This window comes from Equus quagga, chromosome 11, assembly GCF_021613505.1.
Source record: "Equus quagga isolate Etosha38 chromosome 11, UCLA_HA_Equagga_1.0, whole genome shotgun sequence".
NCBI lineage: Eukaryota > Metazoa > Chordata > Mammalia > Perissodactyla > Equidae > Equus > Equus quagga.
In genome coordinates, this window is record NC_060277.1 from 9,155,341 (window position 1) to 9,176,885 (window position 21,545).

The 21,545-nt window shown below is 36.4% G+C and overlaps 1 protein-coding gene across 1 annotated transcript in view; it reads left to right on the forward strand.

The window, feature by feature from the left end:
• The window catches only part of THEMIS (thymocyte selection associated), a 169,027-nt gene that overhangs the window by 21,014 nt on the left and 126,468 nt on the right, over positions 1 to 21,545 (forward strand). The window contains exon 2 of the mRNA XM_046676938.1: positions 20,882 to 21,040. Within this exon, the coding sequence (XP_046532894.1) occupies positions 20,882 to 21,040 (159 nt within the window). The remainder of the gene's footprint in view (positions 1 to 20,881; positions 21,041 to 21,545) is intronic.

Sequence of the window (21,545 nt, forward strand, 5' to 3'; positions counted from 1 at the left end):
GGATTCGAACCAATGAAACACTGGGCCGCCTGCAGCGGAGCGCGCGAACTTAACCACTCGGCCACCGGGCCAGCCCCCCAATTAATCTTTTGAGTGTTAACTAGTCACTCTGGGTTTATATTTCTGATTAGTGTACTTCAAATATTAACATTTTCCTCATCTCTTTCCCAGGGCTATAGTTTAAAACTATCGAATACATACAGATGTATCTCATTGTCTGTGTTGAAGCACTGTAACTAAATTACACACACATTATGATAATATTAAACATTTATCTTGGCACGTGTCTCAGATGTTCTATTTATCTCACTCTTGGTGGAGCAAATCTATCCATAGAGTTGCTTTTGTTTTGTTTTGTTTTTACATTTATAGTTTAACTAACTCCTAAATTTGTAAGTTTCCCAGGGTGATATGTAGTTCTGACTTCCCTTTATCTGTTTAGTGATTTGTAACAATATTTCTCAAATCTAAGCAAACTTTGGAATCTACTAACGAAATTTAAAATAAAAAATTCCTGGGTTCCACCCTGGAGAATCTGATTTAGAATTTCTGTAGTATAGCCCAAGAATCTGTATTTTTATATTTTTCCCAAATAATCCTGGTCCAGCCTGTTGACAAACAGTTATTTAAGAGGAACCAGGTAGGACCATCTCTGCTTAAGGATGACCATTTGCTATTAGAAACAATAGATCAAGAACTGAGCTTGGGTTCCCTTCCCAAGTTTTCCACATCTTAGTACGCCTCACTCTCTTCGTGCCCCAGCATAGCAGTCTGGAAGTCATTTTGGTCTCATTTTCTACTTTTCCTTCACCAGTTTGTGGAAGGCCATTTCAGTGTGTGCAGCTGCCATGCCACTCAGTCCCTCGTCACTGTGTACATCACCGCAGCACCTGTCACACATCTCATTGCCGCTGGTGTCTTTTGTTACTCTGCAAGTAGCTCTCAGGAGAACTTCCATAGCACAATAGCACTATATTGCCTCCAGTTTGAATCCACTCTCTTTAAGTACTCTTCAACCACTCACTTTTTATTTTGTAGTCAGATCATCTTGGAAGGACCCTTGATGCCAGATAATCCTTTAACATACATTAGTTTAAATCTAAGAAGTGATGTTTTTACTTTCTGGAATGCCTTTTCTATCAATATTAATAACCAGTCTTCCAGAGCAATCCCATTTGACCATAATCACGCGTCAACTACTACATACGTAAGAGCTTATACTTCAGGTTGTGCATTGCTGACTTCATTAGCTTGAGAGGACCATCAAGGTGACTCGAGGATGCGCAAATTACCAAGCTTTAAGCACGTTACCAATAGCGAAACCTAGGATTGCATTTAAGCTTCTCTTTTTCCTTTTAGTAGAAAAAGGAAATGCTGTTCAATACAGTAGCTAGTAGCCATATATAGCTACAGTAATGCTTCTCTTAATGACGGAGATGCTTTCTGAGAAATGCGTTTTTAGGTAATTTCATCATTGTGCGAACATCATACAGTGTACTTACACAAACCTAGATGGTACAGCCGATTACACACCTAGGCTATACAGAACTGGTCTTATGGGATCACTGTCGTATATGCAGTCAGTTGTTGACTGAAAGGTCGTTATGGGGAGCCTGAATGTATCGAAATTTAAATTACAGGTGAATAAATTTAAAAATTCGGTTCCTTAGTTACATTTGAAGTGCTCATGAGCCTCATGTGGCTATTAGCTGCAGTGTGGGGCAGCTCAAAGCATATGTGCACCATTGCTGAAAGTCCTATTGGACAGCGCTGCTCTAGAGTCCCTCTGGGAGTCCCAAAGGTGGGAAGAGGCCACATCTATCAACATCACCCACTGCCTCTATCTCTGCTTTCATCACTCTCTTAAGGATTTATGCAGTTTGAGGGTTGTCAGTTTTCCTCAGCCTGCTTCTACTACTTCAGCTGGTCCATGCGTGTTTCTGTGTTTGATTCAGGCTTTCTCAATCTGTCCCTCGTGTCAAAAGTTGCACTGCAGCACATGCATAGTACATGCACACACGCTTATTTAAATTAAACTTTATTTTGAGAGGATTGTAGATTCATGTGCAATAATAATAAGCAATAATATAGAAAGATCCCATGTGTCCTTCACCCGGTTTCCTTCAATCATAACATCTGACAAAACCATAGCATAACGTTACAGCCAGGATACTGACATTGATACACTCGAGATACAGAACATTTCTACCGTCATATCACTCCTGTTGCTCTTTTATAGACACATTCACTTCCTTCTCACTTCCCCCATCCTCTCCTTAACCCCTTTCAATCATTAATCTGTTCAGCATTTTTCTAATTTTGTCATTTCAAAAATGTTACATAAGGAGAATCATACAATATGTAACCTTTTGGGATTGACTTTTACACTCAGCACAGTTCTCTGGAGATTCATCAGGTTTTTGAATAAATTAATAGTTCATTCCTTTTTATTGCTGAGTAGTATTTCATAGTACGGATGTACCTGATTTGTTTAACTATTCATATGTTGAGGAACATTTGGTCTGTTTCCAGTTTTGGGCTATTATGAATAAAGATGCTATAAACATTCGTATACAAGTTTTTGTGTGAAAATAATTTTTTATTTCTCTGGGATAAATGCCCAGGAGTGAAATGCTGGCGGTTGCATGTTCAGTTATTTCTTAAGAATCTGCCAAACTGTGTTCCCAACCGCTGTACCATGTTACATCCCCACCAGCGCTGTACAAGTAATTCAGTTTCTCTGCACCCTCACTGGCATCTGCTGTTGTCATTATTTTTTATTTCAGCCATTTTGATAGATATGGAGTGATATCTCACGGTGGTTTTAATTTGCACTTCAGTGCTCGCTAACAATGTGCTCATGTGCCATCTGTATATCCTCTTCAGTGAAATGATTTTTCATATCTTTTGCCCATTTTCTAATTGGATTGTTTGATTTTTTTTTACTGTTTGATTTTGAGAGTTCTTTATAAGTACTAGATATAAATTCTTTACCAGATATATGATTTGCAAATAGTTTCTCCCAATCTGTAGTTTGTATTTTCATCTTTTTCACATTGGCTTTTACAGAGCAAAAGTTTTGAATTTTTATGAAGTTCAATTGATGAAGTTTTCTTTTTTGTGTGTGTGGATCATGCTTTTGGTGTCAATTCTAATAACTCTTTGCCTAGCCCTAGGTCCTAAAGATCTTATGCTTTTTTTTGTTCTAAAAGTTTTTTAGTCTTACATTTTATTTCATGATCCATTTTGCATCAACATATATATATTTACAATGTGAGGTTTAGTACCAGGTTTATTTTTTTTTGCCTGTGAATATCCAATTGCCCCAGCACGGTCTGTTTAAAAGGCTATCTTTCCTCCAGTGAATTGCTTTTGCAACTTTGCCAAAAATCGGATGGGTTTATTTCTGTGGGGCTGTTTTTTTTTTTTTTTTTTTTTAAAGATTTTATTTTTTCCTTTTTCTCCCCAAAGCCCCCCGGTACATAGTTGTGTATTCTTCATTGTGGGTTCCTCTAGTCGTGGCATGTGGGACGCTGCCTCAGCGTGGTCTGACGAGCAGTGCCATGTCCGCGCCCAGGATTCGAACCGACGAAACACTGGGCCGCCTGCAGCGGAGCGCGCGAACTTAACCACTCGGCCACAGGGCCAGCCCCACTGTGGGGCTGTTTTTAGGTACTACTACATTTTGTTTCATTGATGTATCTATCTATGCTTGGGCCCCAGTATCACAGTCTTGATTATGGTAGTTATACTGTAAGTCTTGGACTTGAGTAGTGTAGTTCTCTCTACTTTATTCTTCTTTTTCAAGTTTTTTTTTTCAGCTTTTCAGTTTCGTTTCCTTCCCATATGCATTTTAGAATAGTCTTGTCTACTTTTACAAACAATCTTGTTGGAACTTTGATTTGAATTGCATTAACCTTTATACCAATTTGGGGAGAATTGACATCTTTGTTATATTGAGTGTTCCAATCCATAAGCACAATACTTCTCTCCCATTTTTCAAAGATCTTCTTTGAATTCTCACATCAGTTTTTTTTTTTACTTTTCAACATACAAGTCCTGTACATGCTTTGTTAAATTTACAATTATTTCGTTTTTTTAAGTGATTATAAATTATATTTTCAATTTGAGTGTCCACACATTCGTTGCTAGTTATAAAAACGCAATTGACTTCTGGATGTCAATCTTGTATTCTCTGACTTTGGTGAATTCACTTAATAGTTCCCAGGAGTTTTTCTGTTGATTGCTTGAGATTTTCTAAGTAGATAATGATGTCATTTGCAAATAGGGATAGTTTCGTATCTTCTTTTCTGAGACATATGCCTTTTCTTTTCTTTTTTTGTCTTATTTCACTGGCTAGACCTTCCAGGACTATGTTGAGTAAGAGCGGTTAGAGCAGACAGCCTTGATTCATTCCTGATCTTAGGAAGAAAGCATTTGGTCTTTGACTATTAAATGTAATGTTAACTGTAGGGGTTTTTCGTAGATTCTCTTTATCAATTTGAGGAAGTTGCCTTGTACCCTAGTTTTCCAGAGAGCTTTTAAATTATTATTATGAATGGATAGTTAATTTTGTCAAATATTTTTTCCGCATAATTTATGTGGTCGTATTATTTTCCTTCTTTAGTCTGTTAATATAGAGGATTACATTGATTGCTTTTTGAATATTGAACCAACTTTATAGCTCTGGGACTAACCACATTTGGTCATGATACATAATTATTTTTATATATTGTTGGATTCCGTTTGCTAATATTTTGTGAAGGATTTTTTTTTCTTTTGCCTGTATTGATGAGGGATATGGTCTGCAGTTTTTTTGTAATGTCCATCTGTTTTTGCTTAATGGTAATACTAGCTTCACAAAATAAATTAGTAAGCATTCTCTATTCTTTTATTTTCTGGAAGAGAGTATGTAGAATTGGTGAAAATACTTCCTTAGAAGTTTGATAGAATTCTCTAGTGGAAAAAATCAGGGCCTGGAGATTTCTTTTTTGGGAATTCTGTAATTAGGAATCAATTTCCTTAATAGTTATAGGACCAAAACAGTTATCCATTTCACATTGGATGAGTTGTAGCATATTGTGTTTCTTTCGAGGAATTGGTTCATTTCACCTAAATTGTCAAATTATGTAGGTTAAGTTGTTCATAGAATTCTCTTTTTACCTTTTTGATGTCTGGAGGGTCTATAGCAATACCCTCTGTTTTATTCCTCCTGTTGATAATTTGTACCTTCTCTCTTTCTTTTTCAGAGTTGCTAATGGTTTGTCAATTTTACTGATCTTTTCAAAGAATCTTTTCTTTGTTTCATTAATCATCTTTTTTTTCTGTTTTTCTTTTGAAGTTCTTGAGGAAGGAGCTTAGATTATTGATTTGAAAATTTTGCTGTTTTTTAATACAAGCATTTAGTACTACACATTTCCCCCTCAGTACTTTCTTATCTGTGTCCCACAAATTTTGATGTGTTGTATTTGCATTTTCATGCAGTTTAGTGTATGTTTATATATATGAAATGAAAATGAAAAATATATATTTCATTTAGTTCAATATATATATGATTAAAAACAAATTTCTCTTGAAATTTTCTTTTGGCTTGCAGATTATTTGGAGGTATGGTGTTTAGTTTTCAAGTATTTGGAGAATTTCCTGTTATCTTTCTGTTATTGATTTTTAATTTAATTCGTTGTGATCAGAGAATACTATGATTCAATTCTTTAAATTTGTTGAGATTTGTTTTACAGCACAGGATATCTTGGTGTATGTCCTGATGGGCATTTGAAAGCAAGGTGTGCATGCTGTTGTTAGGTACATGTTCTGGAAATGCAGATTAGATCCTGTTGTTTGATGGTGTTGCTGTTCTTCTCTATCTTTACTGATAATCTGTCAAGTATGTCTATCAATTGTTGAGAGATGGATGGTGAAGTTTCCAACTTATAATTATGGATTTGACTATTTCTCCTTTCAGTTATATTAGTTTTACTTGACATATTTTGTATCTCTGTTGTTTGGTATATACACAGTTGGGACTGCTATATCTACTTGGTAGATTGACTTTTTTATCATTAGGTAATGACCCTCTCTGTCCATAGTAATTTTCTTTGCTTTGAAGTTTACTGTATCTGATGTTAATATAGTAATGCTGCTTTCCTTTCATAAATGTTTGCATGATACATCTTTTTCCATCCACTTTCTTTCCACTTGTCTATATTTGAAATGAGTCTCTTGTAGATAGCATATATTTGGCTCATGTTTTTTAACCTACCCTGTCAATCTCTGTCTTTTTATTGATGTATTTAGACCATTTACATTAATGTAACTATTGATACATCAGGGCTTAAGTCTTTGTACGTTAAGGATATTATATCTTTGGTTTTCTGTTTGGTTTCTGTTTTTCGTTTCTTCAGCAGGGGATGGGGTGTGTTGCCTCATTACTGCCGGGTCGGGTAGAAGTTCATGTTCTCCCTTCAGTCTCTGTTGACACCTGAAGGGGAGAGCATCCTTGTTACTGCTGGTCAGAGTGGGAATACTGGCTCTGCACTAGGTTTTCACCAATACCACCCTTGACGAGAGGGCTAATATTACCTCATTACTTTTGACCTCATTACTCATGTTCCACACATGACCTCCATTTACACCATGTGGTGGAGAAGTGCCTCATTACATTGAGCAGTAGCAAAAGTCTTCAATTTTTCACTGGACAGGCTCTGCCATCATGCCAGGCGGGAGATGAAAGAGCATCTCAGTACTGCTGGGTGGGGGTGAAAGTCCAGACTCCCCACTTGCTTTCCCTGACAGAGGATGGGGCTTATTACTGGCTGACAAGGATGCAAGTCTCATCTCTCAGTTTGCCTTTTCTGACACCATCACAGCAAAGAGTGGGTGAGCGTCTTAAATACCTCATCAAGGGTGGGGTTCTAAGGTCTCTACAAAGCCTTTCCTAGTGTGGGTAGTTGCGAAACCAAAATTTTTTCTGTGGTATTTGGCTTGAGTAGAGCGTTTATTGTAAAAAAGTTTGCTGTCTTACTAGGCTATTACTTTCCTGATCTTTTGGCTAGAGAGAAAAGGATTTGTTGGAGTTTCTTTCTGTTTTTTTTTTTCTGTCTGTACCCAGTGGCATTTCTAGGTTGCCAGCTTCTTCAGCTTCAGGTTGGGGATATATGAGGTTAGGAAAATGTATGTCTACTCCATCTTCCCAGAAACCAAAGTCCCGGATGAAGCCTTTTAATAAAACTTTACTGCAAGTTTGAGATTAATATGTCTGACACTCAATAAATATTTGTTGAATGGTTTAATAAATAAATAAAGACATACTCTTCATGGAGCCTAGAAACCCAGGCCCTTTCTCCTAGTTTCATGCAATTTTCTTTCATAGTAATTATCATTTTGTAATCATATATATGTATGATTCTTTTATTAATATCTTTTATTCCAATATATTAAAGGTTTCATGAAGCCTGAGACTACATATCATTTGTTCACCATTACATCAGTAGTACTTTTCATTGTTCTTTTTTTGGCACATAGCATGTGTTCAGTTAATTTGTTGAATAGATTAAAAATGAATAAGTTGATAAATAAATGAAATATCTTTCAGGGCTCCTTTCTGAATGACTATAGAGCTGTATCCTTGCCTGGTGTAACAGTTACTTTTCATGCAACCTCCATATGAAAGAAAGCAGCTTATCTTTTCCATTAGTAGTGCTCCTGGACCATTCCTCCCAACTCTTTAAACTATGTCAGACACATATACACGATAGAAATATTTGTTTGGCACAGGGGGTAAATGGACAAGGCAACTTGCAGCCAGAGGTCACCAGCCAGTCATCCCAGACTCACCTGAGTTGGTTACTTCAAGGAATGAAAAGTTCAATATGGTAGTACATTTGTAACCTATTTGTGGCATACCAAAGTTCATTGGTACAAGTTGTGAAAAAGGTGAGCTTGAATGTATCTTTATTCCAAGTCCAAGTCCACCTTCTCAAGTCCCTATTTTCTCTTCCATAGCTTCTCTTTCTTAGGATTATTGACAAAGAAAATGTCAATGTTTTGTTCATGGAAAACCTCATCCCCATAAGAGGACACTTATCTTTCATCTTGACCAAGAAAATCACACCAGCTTACAACAGTATAACATTATACTGAATTATTCAGTCTTAACCAACATCATATGAAATAATTATGACACCAACAATGGCTAACATTTATTAAACCTTAAATAGATGCCAGGTGCAGGCTATGCACTTAAAAATTGTTTAGCTTTTTTGATCCTCAGAACAACTATTTGAGGTAATATTACTATCATCATTTTAAAGATAAGGAAATTGAGGCACTATTCTAATTTACAGATGAAGATATTACCTATACGGATGAAGAATACAGGTCACATATCTATTAAATGTAGATCCTGGGTTTGAACTTGACTCTAGAGAAGGCATTCTTATCTGTCATATTTACCTAGTTAAATGCCTAGAAATGAATGGAGAGAGGAAGTGTGTGCGTGTTTGGCAGTTGTATCTCTTGAGTGGAATAAAGATCAGCCCTGAAATTCCATCTTGCAGTCTCAACCTCAGGAACAGACCACCTGTCTTTGGTGTTTCAAATAAAAATATACATTGTTTTCCCCCATAAGCAAATATAAGAGTTACAGCTATACTGTGGCCTAATTTAAATCGTGATATATACACACCTTTCTCTCAACTTTTGGATCAGAGACGGTTAGCTGTTCCCCTAACTATGTCTGTTCTCTCCTTCTTCCGTAGTAACAGAGGTTAAGCTGTGAACACAGCTGCCTAGCTAAAAATGATATTGCACAGCTCTTTTGAAGCTTAATGTGGCCTCTTTAAGTTTTGGTCAACGGGTGGTGTTGGTGTTCGATGTGTGAAATTTCTATTACATGCCGCTAAAACAAGAAGAATGTTTCCTCCTCTTCTCCATCTTTCTTTTTCACTAGTTGAAATTCAGACATGATGATAGGAATTGGAGCAGACATCTTAGAACATAAGACAGAAGTCTGATGTTAAAGAGGCCAGAATAGCAACATAGACAAAAACTGAATCCTATGAGGATTCCATATAAACGTTGACAAGTCACCACTGGGTTGTTACTTGAGGGAGAAATAAACATATTTCTTGTTTAAGCAACTGCCATTGGGATTTGTTTCAGCAGCTGAATTTGGGTTCTTGGGGTGGGTTCACAACCATTCATTATTCTGTTTATCCAAGTAGAGAAAGAGTTTTGACTTAAACATACCAATTAATATTAAAGAGAAATCGCTTGGCTAAACTCAGCTGCATTCAAGTCAATGGTTGCCTCAACGTTTTCTCAAGAGCAAGGATTTATATCACCAAAGGAACTCTAGGTTTTTTCCCACCTGAAGAAAGGAACAGTCTTCAGAAAGCAGTAGTCAAATCTCCTTTTCTATAGCACAGAAAACCATTTTTTCTTGGCTACTATCACTTGTATCAAAGATTCAAAAAACTTTAGTAGACTTAGACACCATTCTTTGTGCCTGGCATCAGTGTCTACTGGTTTACGTGTTTTTGTTGTTTGCTATTTGTATGTGACTTCTATCTTCAGCTACCTAGAATGTAAACTTCTCAAAGAAGAGGGATCCTTTGTTTTTGTTTGTTTGATTGATTGATTGTTTTTTTCTGCCATCAGATGGTTTGTGGTATTATGCTCTGCATTTGCAGGATCTCAGTGTACTATCTCAGATGATAGTGACGGATTAATAAGAGTACTGAAAATTCTTTAAATATTATACGTGTCAGCTCAATTTGGTGAGAAACTTTCCTCATTGTTTTCACAACTTTATAGAAATATGTGGACAGTGAGTTCTTTCACAGAAGGGTGATTCAATATTCAGAATGCACTTTAGAATTTTATTGTATTTTAAAATTTCTCAATCTGACTCTTTTGAACATAAAATTTAAAAATATTTATCATTCTTAAAAATAAGTGATATTGAAATTTTATCTGTTGCAGATTTGTTGTGATGAGAAAAGCCTTGTAAGAAAGAGATAATGTGATCTGCAAAAATAAGTTATGCTATTAAGTCACATAGCTATAGAATGATGTTAATCAGTGTTTATTTTAGAATTTTTCCTCACTGAATAAAACTGTAGACATTTTGGGTAGGCGACTTATTATGAATATTGTACTTTATAGAAGGACTTCAGTACATTTAATATATTTTGAAGACAAGATAGATCTTTAATCTTCTCTCTTTACTATATCAATCATTTTTTTAAAAAATTCTTCAATAAATCAGAAAACAAGGGAAGATAAAGTAAGGCAAAAAAAAGAAAAGAAAAAGAAGAAAACCTACAGTATAAATCAGATACAATATTTTACAAATGTAAGAGGGGTGAGTTTCAGGACTGTGCATTTCAACCCAAATACAGATAATGAACACTTTCCTTATCAAATCATCAGTGCGCTTGTGGGAACCAAGGATCCCACTGTCTGTTACAAATGACCAGGCATATTAAAAAGAGAATGCAAATGCTGTGTAACTAATGTGAAACTGAAAAAGTGAAATTTTTCACAAAGTTAAAACATCACTCCCATATACACATAAAATGAACGTGTGAAAGATTTTAACTCTTTAAATGAGAAAACAAGTAAGATATTAACACCATTTCAAACACACACACACACATGCACCCAAAAATACAATCAGAAACACTGAAATGAATTTTCCAGTATTCAAACCCAATTATCATCCTCAAATATAAAATATTTAGGGTTATCTTTTCTGTAAGGCATAGGTCAATTGTATATATACTGGAAAAAATTATTTTTGTTTCAATGAAAAATAGTCATTTGCACTGCTATGGCTAAGTATCATTCACATTTCTACCAATTTTCTATAGGTCAGTATGATGTCTCAAATTTGCATACCTCCATAGAATCAGATAATTCTCAAAATGTCTGCTAGATAATATATAGTTCTCTAAGGAAAGGGCATCTATTATTCTTTTTTGCTCCTTACAAGTCTTGGACAGCTTTTTCTTGACAAGCTTTAGCAAAGTCTTGAGACATGGTATGCAGTAAAGCGTTGACTCCGCAGGCCTTGGGTGTTCAAACTCTGTACGTTCTAGAGAAAGGACTGGCCTTTGCTCCTTGGAATATCCTGCCTGATAAGAGTGTCTTTGTATACCTTGGAACTTGGACCACTCTAGATGGCTTATGTTAACAATATGACTTATTGTGAATGCCGGTTCTTGTTTTACTGGGGCCCTGGGCCATGCTGTATAAGTTTGACCTCCGAGGGGCTTGCTGAACATTGGGTAGTTAAGATCAGTCATATGGGCCCTCCATGACTATGTGACTGACTTCGAATAAAATCCCTGGAAAGCAAGGCTCAGGTGAGTTTCCCTGGTTGGCAATAGTTTGTATATGTTGTCATCCACGATTGCTGGGAGAATTAAGCTCTGTCCATGTGACTCCACTGGGAGAGGAGTGGAAACTTGTCTTGGACTTTGCTCTATGTGCTTTGTTCCTTTGCTGATTTTAATCTGTTTTATCTCTCTGTAATAAACTATAAGTGTAACTATAACAGCTCTTCTGAGTTCTGAGTCCTTCTAGTAAGTTGTCAAACCTGAGGGTGGGTGTAGGGACCTCTGAAATGTATGGTAGATGCATCATTTTGGTGGGACATTCAGGCAGCCATTTAAGGAGGCCCTCAACAGACAGAAGTGAGAAGATGAGAAACTGAGCTTGTTTTTTCACATTAATTCAGTGCTTCTTAGAATGCTCATTTGTCATAGACTGCAGTCACAGCTTCCTGAAGCTGATCGTAGAGGATGTGGGGTAAACTATTTACGGCGGTCTCTCTATTTCTCCATGTGATGTCTCCACATTAGACCCAACTAATCTTCTCCAAGAGTACTCACCATTGAACTCACTTCTCTCCTTCCCAGCTGGTCTCCCAGAAGATAACCCAGAGAATAGACTCTTCTATTCTCTTTACGAATTAATTTCAAAGTATAAATTCCATAACCATCTTCCTTAGGACCTAGCTTTTATTACTCTCAACAAGAAATAGCTCTTGTAAATCAAAAGCTTTGATTTACAAAACTTTTTTTTTCTTGACGTGACACAAAGAGCAAATTTTGGAAGTAAAAAATAGAATACTGGATTTCTTTTCATCTTTGCAATTAAAAAAAAATCCTAATTTTCTTTGCAGCCAGAAAGAAAATTCTTTTATGTCATGCGCTGAATCCTTGTCTACCATGTACTATGTGATATCTTCCATTATTTGATTCTTATATTTATATAAAAAAGATTTTGGCAATTGTGAAATACATTTTCCCCTTCCAGTAAAGTGTATCTTTTCAAGATTATTGTCTCCCAAGTATTCAAAAATTTTTTGAGTCTCAGAACTAAACAATGACTAAATCTCTCTCCTTTCTTGGGGAAATAATCTTCATGTCTTGTCTTTAATGGTGGAAGGAATTCAGGGGAAGAATCCAGCTGCTAGTAAGGTATTATTTCCTTAAACTTGGCTTTAGAACATCTTCTATAGGAATTCCTTTGACTCATTGGTTTGCAAAGCCAAATGTTGCTAGTATGAACTGTCTGCCTTATTCCTCATACAAAGATTTTTAGTTGCATACCAGGAAACCTCCTTTGAACATACCTATCGCGCCTCCCCTGGAATGCTCAAGGGCACACATTTTTGAGAGGCATGATACCATGTTGCACACCTCCAAGAAAGCCATTCAACTCCATGTAAATTGTGTTTCAAGTAGTTTTATAATGGGCAACCTGTGCTGCAAGCCTTGGCCCTACACGTGTTTCAGTTATTTGACTGATTTGTTATAAAGGACAATTGGTGATAACTATCTTCAAACATTTTAAGTCTGCTATGTAGAAGAAATAGTTGTTTTCTGTATGATTTCAAGGGCTAAAAATAGTTCTACTGTGCATCCTTTTTTCTCAAGGTATGATTTTTGATAAAGAAGATTAGTCCTGAGCTAACATCTGTTGCCAATCTTCCTCTCCTTTTTTTTTTTTTTCCCTCTCCAAAGCCCCAGTACATAGTTGTATATCCTAGTTGCGAGTCACTCTAGCTCTTCTGTGTGGGATTCTGCCACAGCACGGCTTGATGAGCGTTGTGTAGGTCTGTGCCCAGGATCCAAACTAGCGAACCCCAGGCCGCTGAAGTGGAGTGCGAACTTAACCACTCAGCCACAGGGCCAACCCCTCTAATGTGTATTCTGTAGGAACACATATAACACTTAACAAAATACAGAGCTTTTCAGCAGTGAGAATTGCTGTAAAGTAGAGCAGGGCACTTTAAAATAGTTGGATTTCCATCAGTGAAAGAGTTCAGATATAGTTTGGATAACCACTTGGTAGAGATATTGTATAGAGACTCAGTCATTGTAACACATTAGTAGGGTTAAATGGTATTTAAGCTTCTGTCTGCCTCTGAGACTCAGTGATTCAAGAGATCATTAGAATCAATGGCACTTTGCTTACAGATGTAAATGAAATGGAAACTCATCCTACAGCTGCTATTGGGCTGTATAAAGTTGTGATTATTATCAAGTTAGATGTTTTATGCCTCAGTTGGGAGAGCTGCCCTGAAAAAAATGATGGATTGAGGGAGTCTGTTTTCTTCTGCCAGATTTCTTTTAACTAAGCCTTTGGGAGTAAATTAGCCCAATCTGAGGATTAAAATCTTTGAAAATAAATATCAGCCAAGGAGGTTTAAAGAAAGCAAGATAAGTCATAATGCAGGACTGGGCTGGGACTAATTTATACCTGGCATGCCATCTTCAATTGATGGATTGTCACCAGGAACTTTATGTTGGGGAGGATTATTAGTCCTCATCTGGATTCAGCTGGAAATGTGCCATGGATGATTAGGGAGGGGAGGGAAAAATGGCAGAATATAATCTCTCTCACGGAGAATACCTAGAACACTAGTTAGACAGAACTCACGGAATTCATCTCCTAGAGGATTGCACCTGCTTGTGGCTTTGGACCTTAGCTGTGTAGGTCCAACAACTCAAAGCATCCAGGGTCAATTAGGTTCAAGCGCTGCCTCATACAACTCAGAAGAGTATAATGTACAAATCAGAATGCCAATGTAATAATTTGCAATTAGAACTATTACTGTCAAGTTGACTAAAATTTCTGTGTCTTTTAGCCAGGGTACTCATGCTACTGGTGACATTGAGATAGATGAGTTAATAATACTGATTAAGACTTTGTGTATTAGGTCATAACTTTTGTTTTGCAAGTGTGTCCAAATTTTACTCTCTCTAACTCCCTGAGACTACGTCCCAGCTCCTTGCACTGGCTGTGGTCATCTATTTTTACTTAACGTTTCAGGGAAGTGCTTCTCAAACTATGTGTGGTGAACGTCCAATTTATGTTCTTTTCCAATCCATTACGGACTGATACTTTAATAAAATGCAATATAAATTAATTATTATAAAATAAAAGTGAAACAATAAAGACATACAAAATAAAGCTTATGTTTTATTATTTAGTTTAATGGAGACATAAAATAACTTCAAAATTCCTATAAAAATTTCCAAACCTTTACTCTCAATTTCTAAACTGCATTTCATAAGCAGAATAGTTAATGAAGTGTTCCATGATGATGAACTTAGGGAAGTTTACAACATACTGAAGCTTTATTTTGTATGCGTTGGATGAACATATCATAGTGCATTGGAGCCCGTGTGTAATCAATTCAATCAGTATATTTTTATTCATCAAATGGGATGTAGAGAACAGGTTTATGATTTTAAATGGATATAGAGGTCTAAGGTAGCTTTGTTTAACATTTAGGATATGAAACGTAAGCAAGTATATTAAAGTATATAAAATGTACTTGAAACCAAATCTTTCCTAAAACAGTAAACCAACTCCTAGTGCAATGTTTTTTATATAAGAAATTATAACATTATTTATGATGTCATTTTGAGGGTTAAAATTTAGGTAAAATGTGCGTAATATTTAGTTAATAATAGTTTCAGGAGATGCAGAACCACTGAATTGTTCCATTATCACGGGGAAATGTTTCGTAGATGTGTAGGAAGGATATGCATTTCGTACCCACACATCCCATATCGCTTTGCTCTGATAATTGTTAACACAGAGAGCTGCAATGATGACTTATATCATGACACCAACTTGCCAACCCTCTTAGCAGTTTTATTTAATCTATTAAACTGATTCTGCCATTAAACAAACATCAAGTTGTTAGCTGGTGTATGAAACTGTGAATCTTCCTTCCTCAACCACTAACACGTAGTCATTTCAATGCGACACACTTCATTCAGAGTGGTTGGAAAGTCCTGCAATTCCTGCTTTCTGGCCTCACTTCTATTTTAATCAGCTTTATTGACTCTCAGGCTCCAGCCTTTCATTGTTTCCCTATATTCAGTCCTTTTTAAGACTCACCAACATTCACTATAGTCTCTAGCACATTCCTTTCTTTAAACTTGACTTCCTGTATAACAGTTAAACCCCCAGTTCACAAGAAGAACCCCATATTCTTAGCAGTAAGAGAGATTACATCTTAGCTCTTCTTAGTGTGGCCATGGTTTTTCTTACTACCTGTTGCCGAGGTTTTGCCCTCTTTATACCTATATTTTGGCGAAAGGGAAGAGAGTTTCTATGACCTTGAAAGACCATTTCCTATCAGTGTTTAGCTATATCTCTTGTGGTATACCCAGTATCTAACTGGTAGAATTTACCGCTAGGAAAGTTGCAAGCTTGCTGTTTAACTCTTACTTATTTGCACACTGCATTCAAATATCTATTTGCTCATCTATTCTTAGATATATTCTTCACATAGTGGGAATGACTTTATCTCTGCCTTACAGGGGATGGAGACAGCTGTTTATGGAAGCCTGGCCATGTATATGTCTGTTCCATCCATGGCTCACTTCAAGCTTCATTCTTATGTTGAACTATCTAGAGATTCATTCAGACAATTGAATGTAGCACTATAACAGTCTCTTAATGCCTTATCAACCACCAAGTCCAGGGACAATATGGCCAATAAAATAAGTTCACACTTACATGTTTGCTTTGTGGAAATTCTCCTTCTTGGTAATTTATCCTATTCTTAAGCAAAGAATAATCATACCTGATTGTGAGGAGCAAAGATACATCGCCACTGGCATCCCTAGTCTCATGTGATTATACACACTGTCGTACAATATCAATCATACTTTACAGATATAATTTCCTAACTCCTCCAAACGTATCTCAGACCATTTCAGGAACCTCACCCTCAAGTCCTGCAATATAAAAATAGTGAACATATGGTAAGGTAGCAAACGTAACAAACAGAGATGTGTATTATAGAATGACCCACCTTGATGCTCCTTATCTAGGGAGTTCACAAGGTGACCAGCTAATTTCACATAAGCTTGCACATTTGATACTAGACATACCAAATGAAGACAGAATCCATGTCAAAGCCTTGGGTTGACCATGCTTTAACCTCTGGTGTAGAAGGACTTATACTATAGTCACAATAATTTATTGTCATTTTACAGTAAAGCTAAGTTATAGCTCAACATTCACTAAGGATTTACTAAGTGACAAAACCTGCTGTATTAGCTGTGTGTATGTGAGGAGGTGTATACACATAGTTAAGATGATGTCTCTTCTCTAGGAACTCATAATAAATCCTAAAATATACATAATATCAATGGTCAGAAAATAATATCCTGATAGCAGGCTGTGATAATAATCGCACAGTTGCTATAATGGAGATATACACAGAATGCTATTAGAGCACAGAGGAAAGAATTAATTCTTTCTTAGGTCTCGAGATCAAGAAATGCTTTGAGGAAGACGATGAATATGAGCCGAATCTGTAGGATTGCTTGAACTTTGACAGGCTGTTGAGGGATGAGTGGTCTGGTATGTCAGGGGAGGGAGATGGAGAATGGAGGGAATGGGTGCCTCTTGAGTAAAGGGAACAAACCAAACAGTGTAAGTTTCCTCTTTCTGACTGCCACGCATTTTTAACTTTGTAGAGGAAATGGAAGAATCTATTGAACCAATTGCTTTGGCTGTTCTGATGTGATCACAGCGTTGCTTATGTGGATTGTCAAATAAGGGATGAGCTCATAAAAGAATATTAATGTGTCATTTTTATTGAGCAAAGTAGCATTACAGAAAAGGTGATTTCAAAGGCACATGGATCTTTCATTATAGCCTTCAGGGGCGATGTTTGATCACTGAAAACAGGCTGCTTTGTTCCAGTTTCCTCTGATGTCTGGCATTATCCTGAATACATATGCTCTGACTTGGAAAGAATCAGTCTGGAAAGATTTAATAGATTTGAGATTTGCATATTCAAAATACATGTCTTGTGGTTAAAATGAAATGAAAACTATTTTAATATCTATACCTACATATACACAAACATGTAGTTCAGATACACATCTCAGAAAATTTTTAAAAGGCAATTACACATAATGTATGTGCTTGTTCTGAGATTATGAAAGTTGGCTATTTTTAAAATTAACCATATTTATTTTCACTGAGGAGAAAATATGTTTTAAGAGACATTATACTGATGATAACAAAGTACAAGAATCCTTCCAGTTTCAGGCATTTGAGATTTGCTGGATTTTCTTGTCACCTATCATGGATACCACTTTTAGTGTTGGGCGTCGCTGCCCACTCTTTATTCAAAGTGAATTAACAGCTTTCTTGCTTGGAGAAAATTAGAAGTCACAAATAATTAAAGATAAATATTAAAGATTAGCATTTGCATGAGGTTCTTTTTCTTTTAAGACTGAAGGAAATTATTTTCTTTTTTCAAAAGGAGAAAGATGCTTGGAAAGAGAACTGAAGAGTCAAAAGCTTTTTGTGTGGTGACTAAAACTCACAGTATTTTCTCTCCATAGAATTCTCTGGCTTCTATTCCCTGTGAATTGATGTGTAATCTCACATAAATTCATCTTTTAATTTGGAATTCCAAAGGAACCTTTGAAAGAAAAATGGCACACCAAGTCAGTCAGTTTGATATACATTACGTCTACAATTAGACGCTTATTGCATTGAAATTAAGCCAAACAGACTTCAGCTGAAACGGGATAGGTTAAATTACATTCTATTTCACGTGACAAAGAAAAATCTTACCATGTCGCTTTCTTGTTTAAAATTCTTCCCTTCCCCTGTCCCCATGTACAACACCCTCCACCTCAAGGACACTGAGTGCTTCCTTTGCCTGGCCTGTCCTTCCTTCTATGGTTAGTTTTGCAACAATCTCAGAACAGAAACCATTTCAGTTACACATTTGTTGCCTAGACCAGTGCTTTTCAAACCTTAATGTACTTATGAATCATCTGGGGATCTTGTTAAAAATGCAGGTTCTGATTCAGCAAGTCTGGGGTCTGGCCAAGATTCTAACAAGCTCCCAGGTGATGTAGCAGACCGCATTTTGGATAGCCAGCACCCAGATACATATGACCTCTCATTAAATTGGTATTAGTTCCTGGTCCCTGATAACTGAAAATGTAGATTCTCTGACTTAGGTTGCTTCAGACTCCAATTGGCTTTTTTGGTCATTGGTAATTTCATAAAGACGCGGCATGATCTGGACTCTTTCTACTTTGCTAGTCTGCTTTCTTACCACTTCCCCTTTCTTACTTTACATTTGAGGGGTAAGAAACTACGTAAAGTTTCCAGATTGTATCAGGCTCTTTCGCATCTCTGTACCTTTTCAAATACTATTTCTTCTGCTTGTTCTAACATCTTGTGATGGTTCCTTTAAAACCCGGCTCAGTTGTCATCTCCTCGAGGAATCCTTCTCTAATCTCTTTCCCATGTAACTGCCTAATTAGATGTTTCCAATACACTCTCACAATGCCCTGTATTTCCTATATCACAACTTTCTCATAATCTGTTGCAATTTTCTGCAAACTTGTCTGTTCCCTTCAAGACAGTGCTTCTGTGGGGGAAGAGATTATACATTTTGTCTCTGATACCTATTGCCAATCAAAATGCCTGACACATAGTAGGTTTTCATGAAAGTTTGCTGAATGAATGAGGAAGGGAGGTTGACATAATTATGCAAAAATGTAATGTAATATTTTCTTTCCTGAAGCTTAAAATTGAATTGGGAGTAATGAAAACTAGAAGTCATAAAAAGTTAAGCACAGGATGAGATAATACTGAAGATGTAAAATGTTAGTATGTGATTAATTGCCAAATGAGGATCGTAGAAAATAACTATTCTGAGTTCATTGGAGGAAAATGTCACTACAGATTTATTATTATTTTTTAATATCCCGATTTTTTCCACAAAGGATTTGAGATGGCTGACAACAGTATGTATTGGATTTAACGAAAAGTATGAATACATGTGTAGTGAAAAGAATAGCATGGAAAAAGGAAGGAGTTATGGAAGTTTATACTTAAAACTTGAGTAGATATATTAGCATGTCTGCAAAATGGTCTCCATTAAATAATGGACAGTAAGGTTGGTAGCTGGATTTTCATTTCCACTCTCTTCTTGGGAGGCTTATTTCTTCAGGGGCATCAGCAGCTCCCTTGTGCTCTGGCTTCTGGCTGAATTTGACCAATGGGGTGCCCTGGCAGAGGATCAAATGGAGGGAGAAGGGTGAGGTCAGGACATTTATATTCTTGCTTTGCCTAAAACCGACTGTGCCTCTGGGTAAATTGCCCCTTTGTTAAAACCTCCTCAAACTATTCTCCTTTGAGTGTGCCCCTGCTCCCTGTTGAGACAGATACAATCACAGAGTTCTTTAAAGCTAGATTGGATGCTGGTTTTAATAACTTTTCTGATAACCGTTAATGCTCTAAAAATGTTTTAGGTGCCTGCTATATATCAGGCAAAATTCTGTGACGAGGGGGCTCAATAGACAAAAATTCAGAAAGCAAACCAACCTGAAATCTTGTGCTCATATTGTTCCTGTTTTAGCGTAGTAAAGAGGATATAAATCATATTGGAGGTAAGGAAAAATTGGTATATTTCAACCGCTATAGTTCTGTAACATTTATGTACATCAGCCTTTAGTTTACTGTTCAGTTGTAAAGTGATAATATCCCAGAGATGTAGTTTTCCGGTTGTTTCTTTTTACTAGGGCTGGATTATCCAGAACTTTTGCCTTTCTTCTTTCCCATTGCTTACTTTCTGGTTATTTCACTGCTCACCGTTCTTCCATCAGGAGATATAAAAAGGAAAACAAATGGCTGAAAAGCTTAACTTTAGCATCTATGATAAAAAATTTGTTAGGAAGGAGACTGATATTCTGAACTAAAATGAAGCTTTTCAGTTTATCTGGGCTGGTCTGCCCCCTACTGCCGTAAAGATTTTGAGAGTTGTTTCCAGCTTGTCAAAAATCAAGAAATAAAATGGACAAAAGGCCTTATGTTCACGACGATGAAGAGAACAAGGTCTACTAAACAGATATGATGCTCTTAATGCAAAACCCTGGTGTGTAAGCTGTCAGGCTTTAGATCTTGGATTGTATTACAATCTTGTTTGCAGTACTTACTTAGATCCTTGTTGACTCATACGAGCCTCATTCTGTGACCCAGCAAAAATAGATCATAAATCCCAGCAGGGGAAGACATGTTTGTAGTTTGACCTTGGAAAGATGAGCTAAAGGTGCTGAGAAAACCATAAATTCTATTTACTCTAATAACAAAAATACGATTGTTTATATTTTGCCCAGTGGATGAAGTGCAAATCTAATATTTTTCCTGGGACGTGTTGTACATTTTGCCAAGGTTGATTAAATTCCTAGTAAGTAGGTAGCTAAGAGAGAAACTGAATAAAATACTTCGTATGAGGCTTTTGACTCCAACTTTGTTCTTCACTATTGAATCCTTTTTTAAAAGCTCCTTTTACTCCTCTTTTTTGCAGGTTCTATTTATGAAATGTTTGGAAATGAATGCTGTTTGTCAACAGGAGAAGTGATTAAAATTACTGGCCTCAAAATTAAGAAGATCATAGCTGAAATCTGTGAGCACAGTGAAGGTTCTGAGTCTCCACAATCGTTCGAACTGCCTATGAATTTTCCAGGTACACTGTACTGTCACCATTCCTTATTTGCAAAACTGTATTGTTAATAGATATAAACATCCATACAATGGAAAACAATGAAAAAGTAGTCTTCTTTTTTTAATTCTACAGCAGTGAGTGAAAAAAATCAGAATTCTTATAGTTCAATGATTTTAAGGACTAATAGAAGGCAAATATTTTTCCCCCTTAAAAAACATCCTTTATATAGGACTTAATCTTTTCTGTTAACAAGTATTTAGTGGGTTCCAACTATATGCACCGCTAGCTGTGTGCTACGTAGTGGGAATGAAGAAATTAGAGGTATACTTTTGTAAGTTATGCAGAACTAATTAATCTCTCTTAAACATATCTACCTTCTTTACTCTTATTTCATTATTTTGGCTCCCTGGATCAGTGCTAAACTTACCTGTCTGATCTTACTGGCGAGTTGGTTTGCTCTCATGTGCCTGGTTAACTCTACTCAGTCTTCCAGAATTAGCTCAAATATTATCTCCTGGAAAATTTG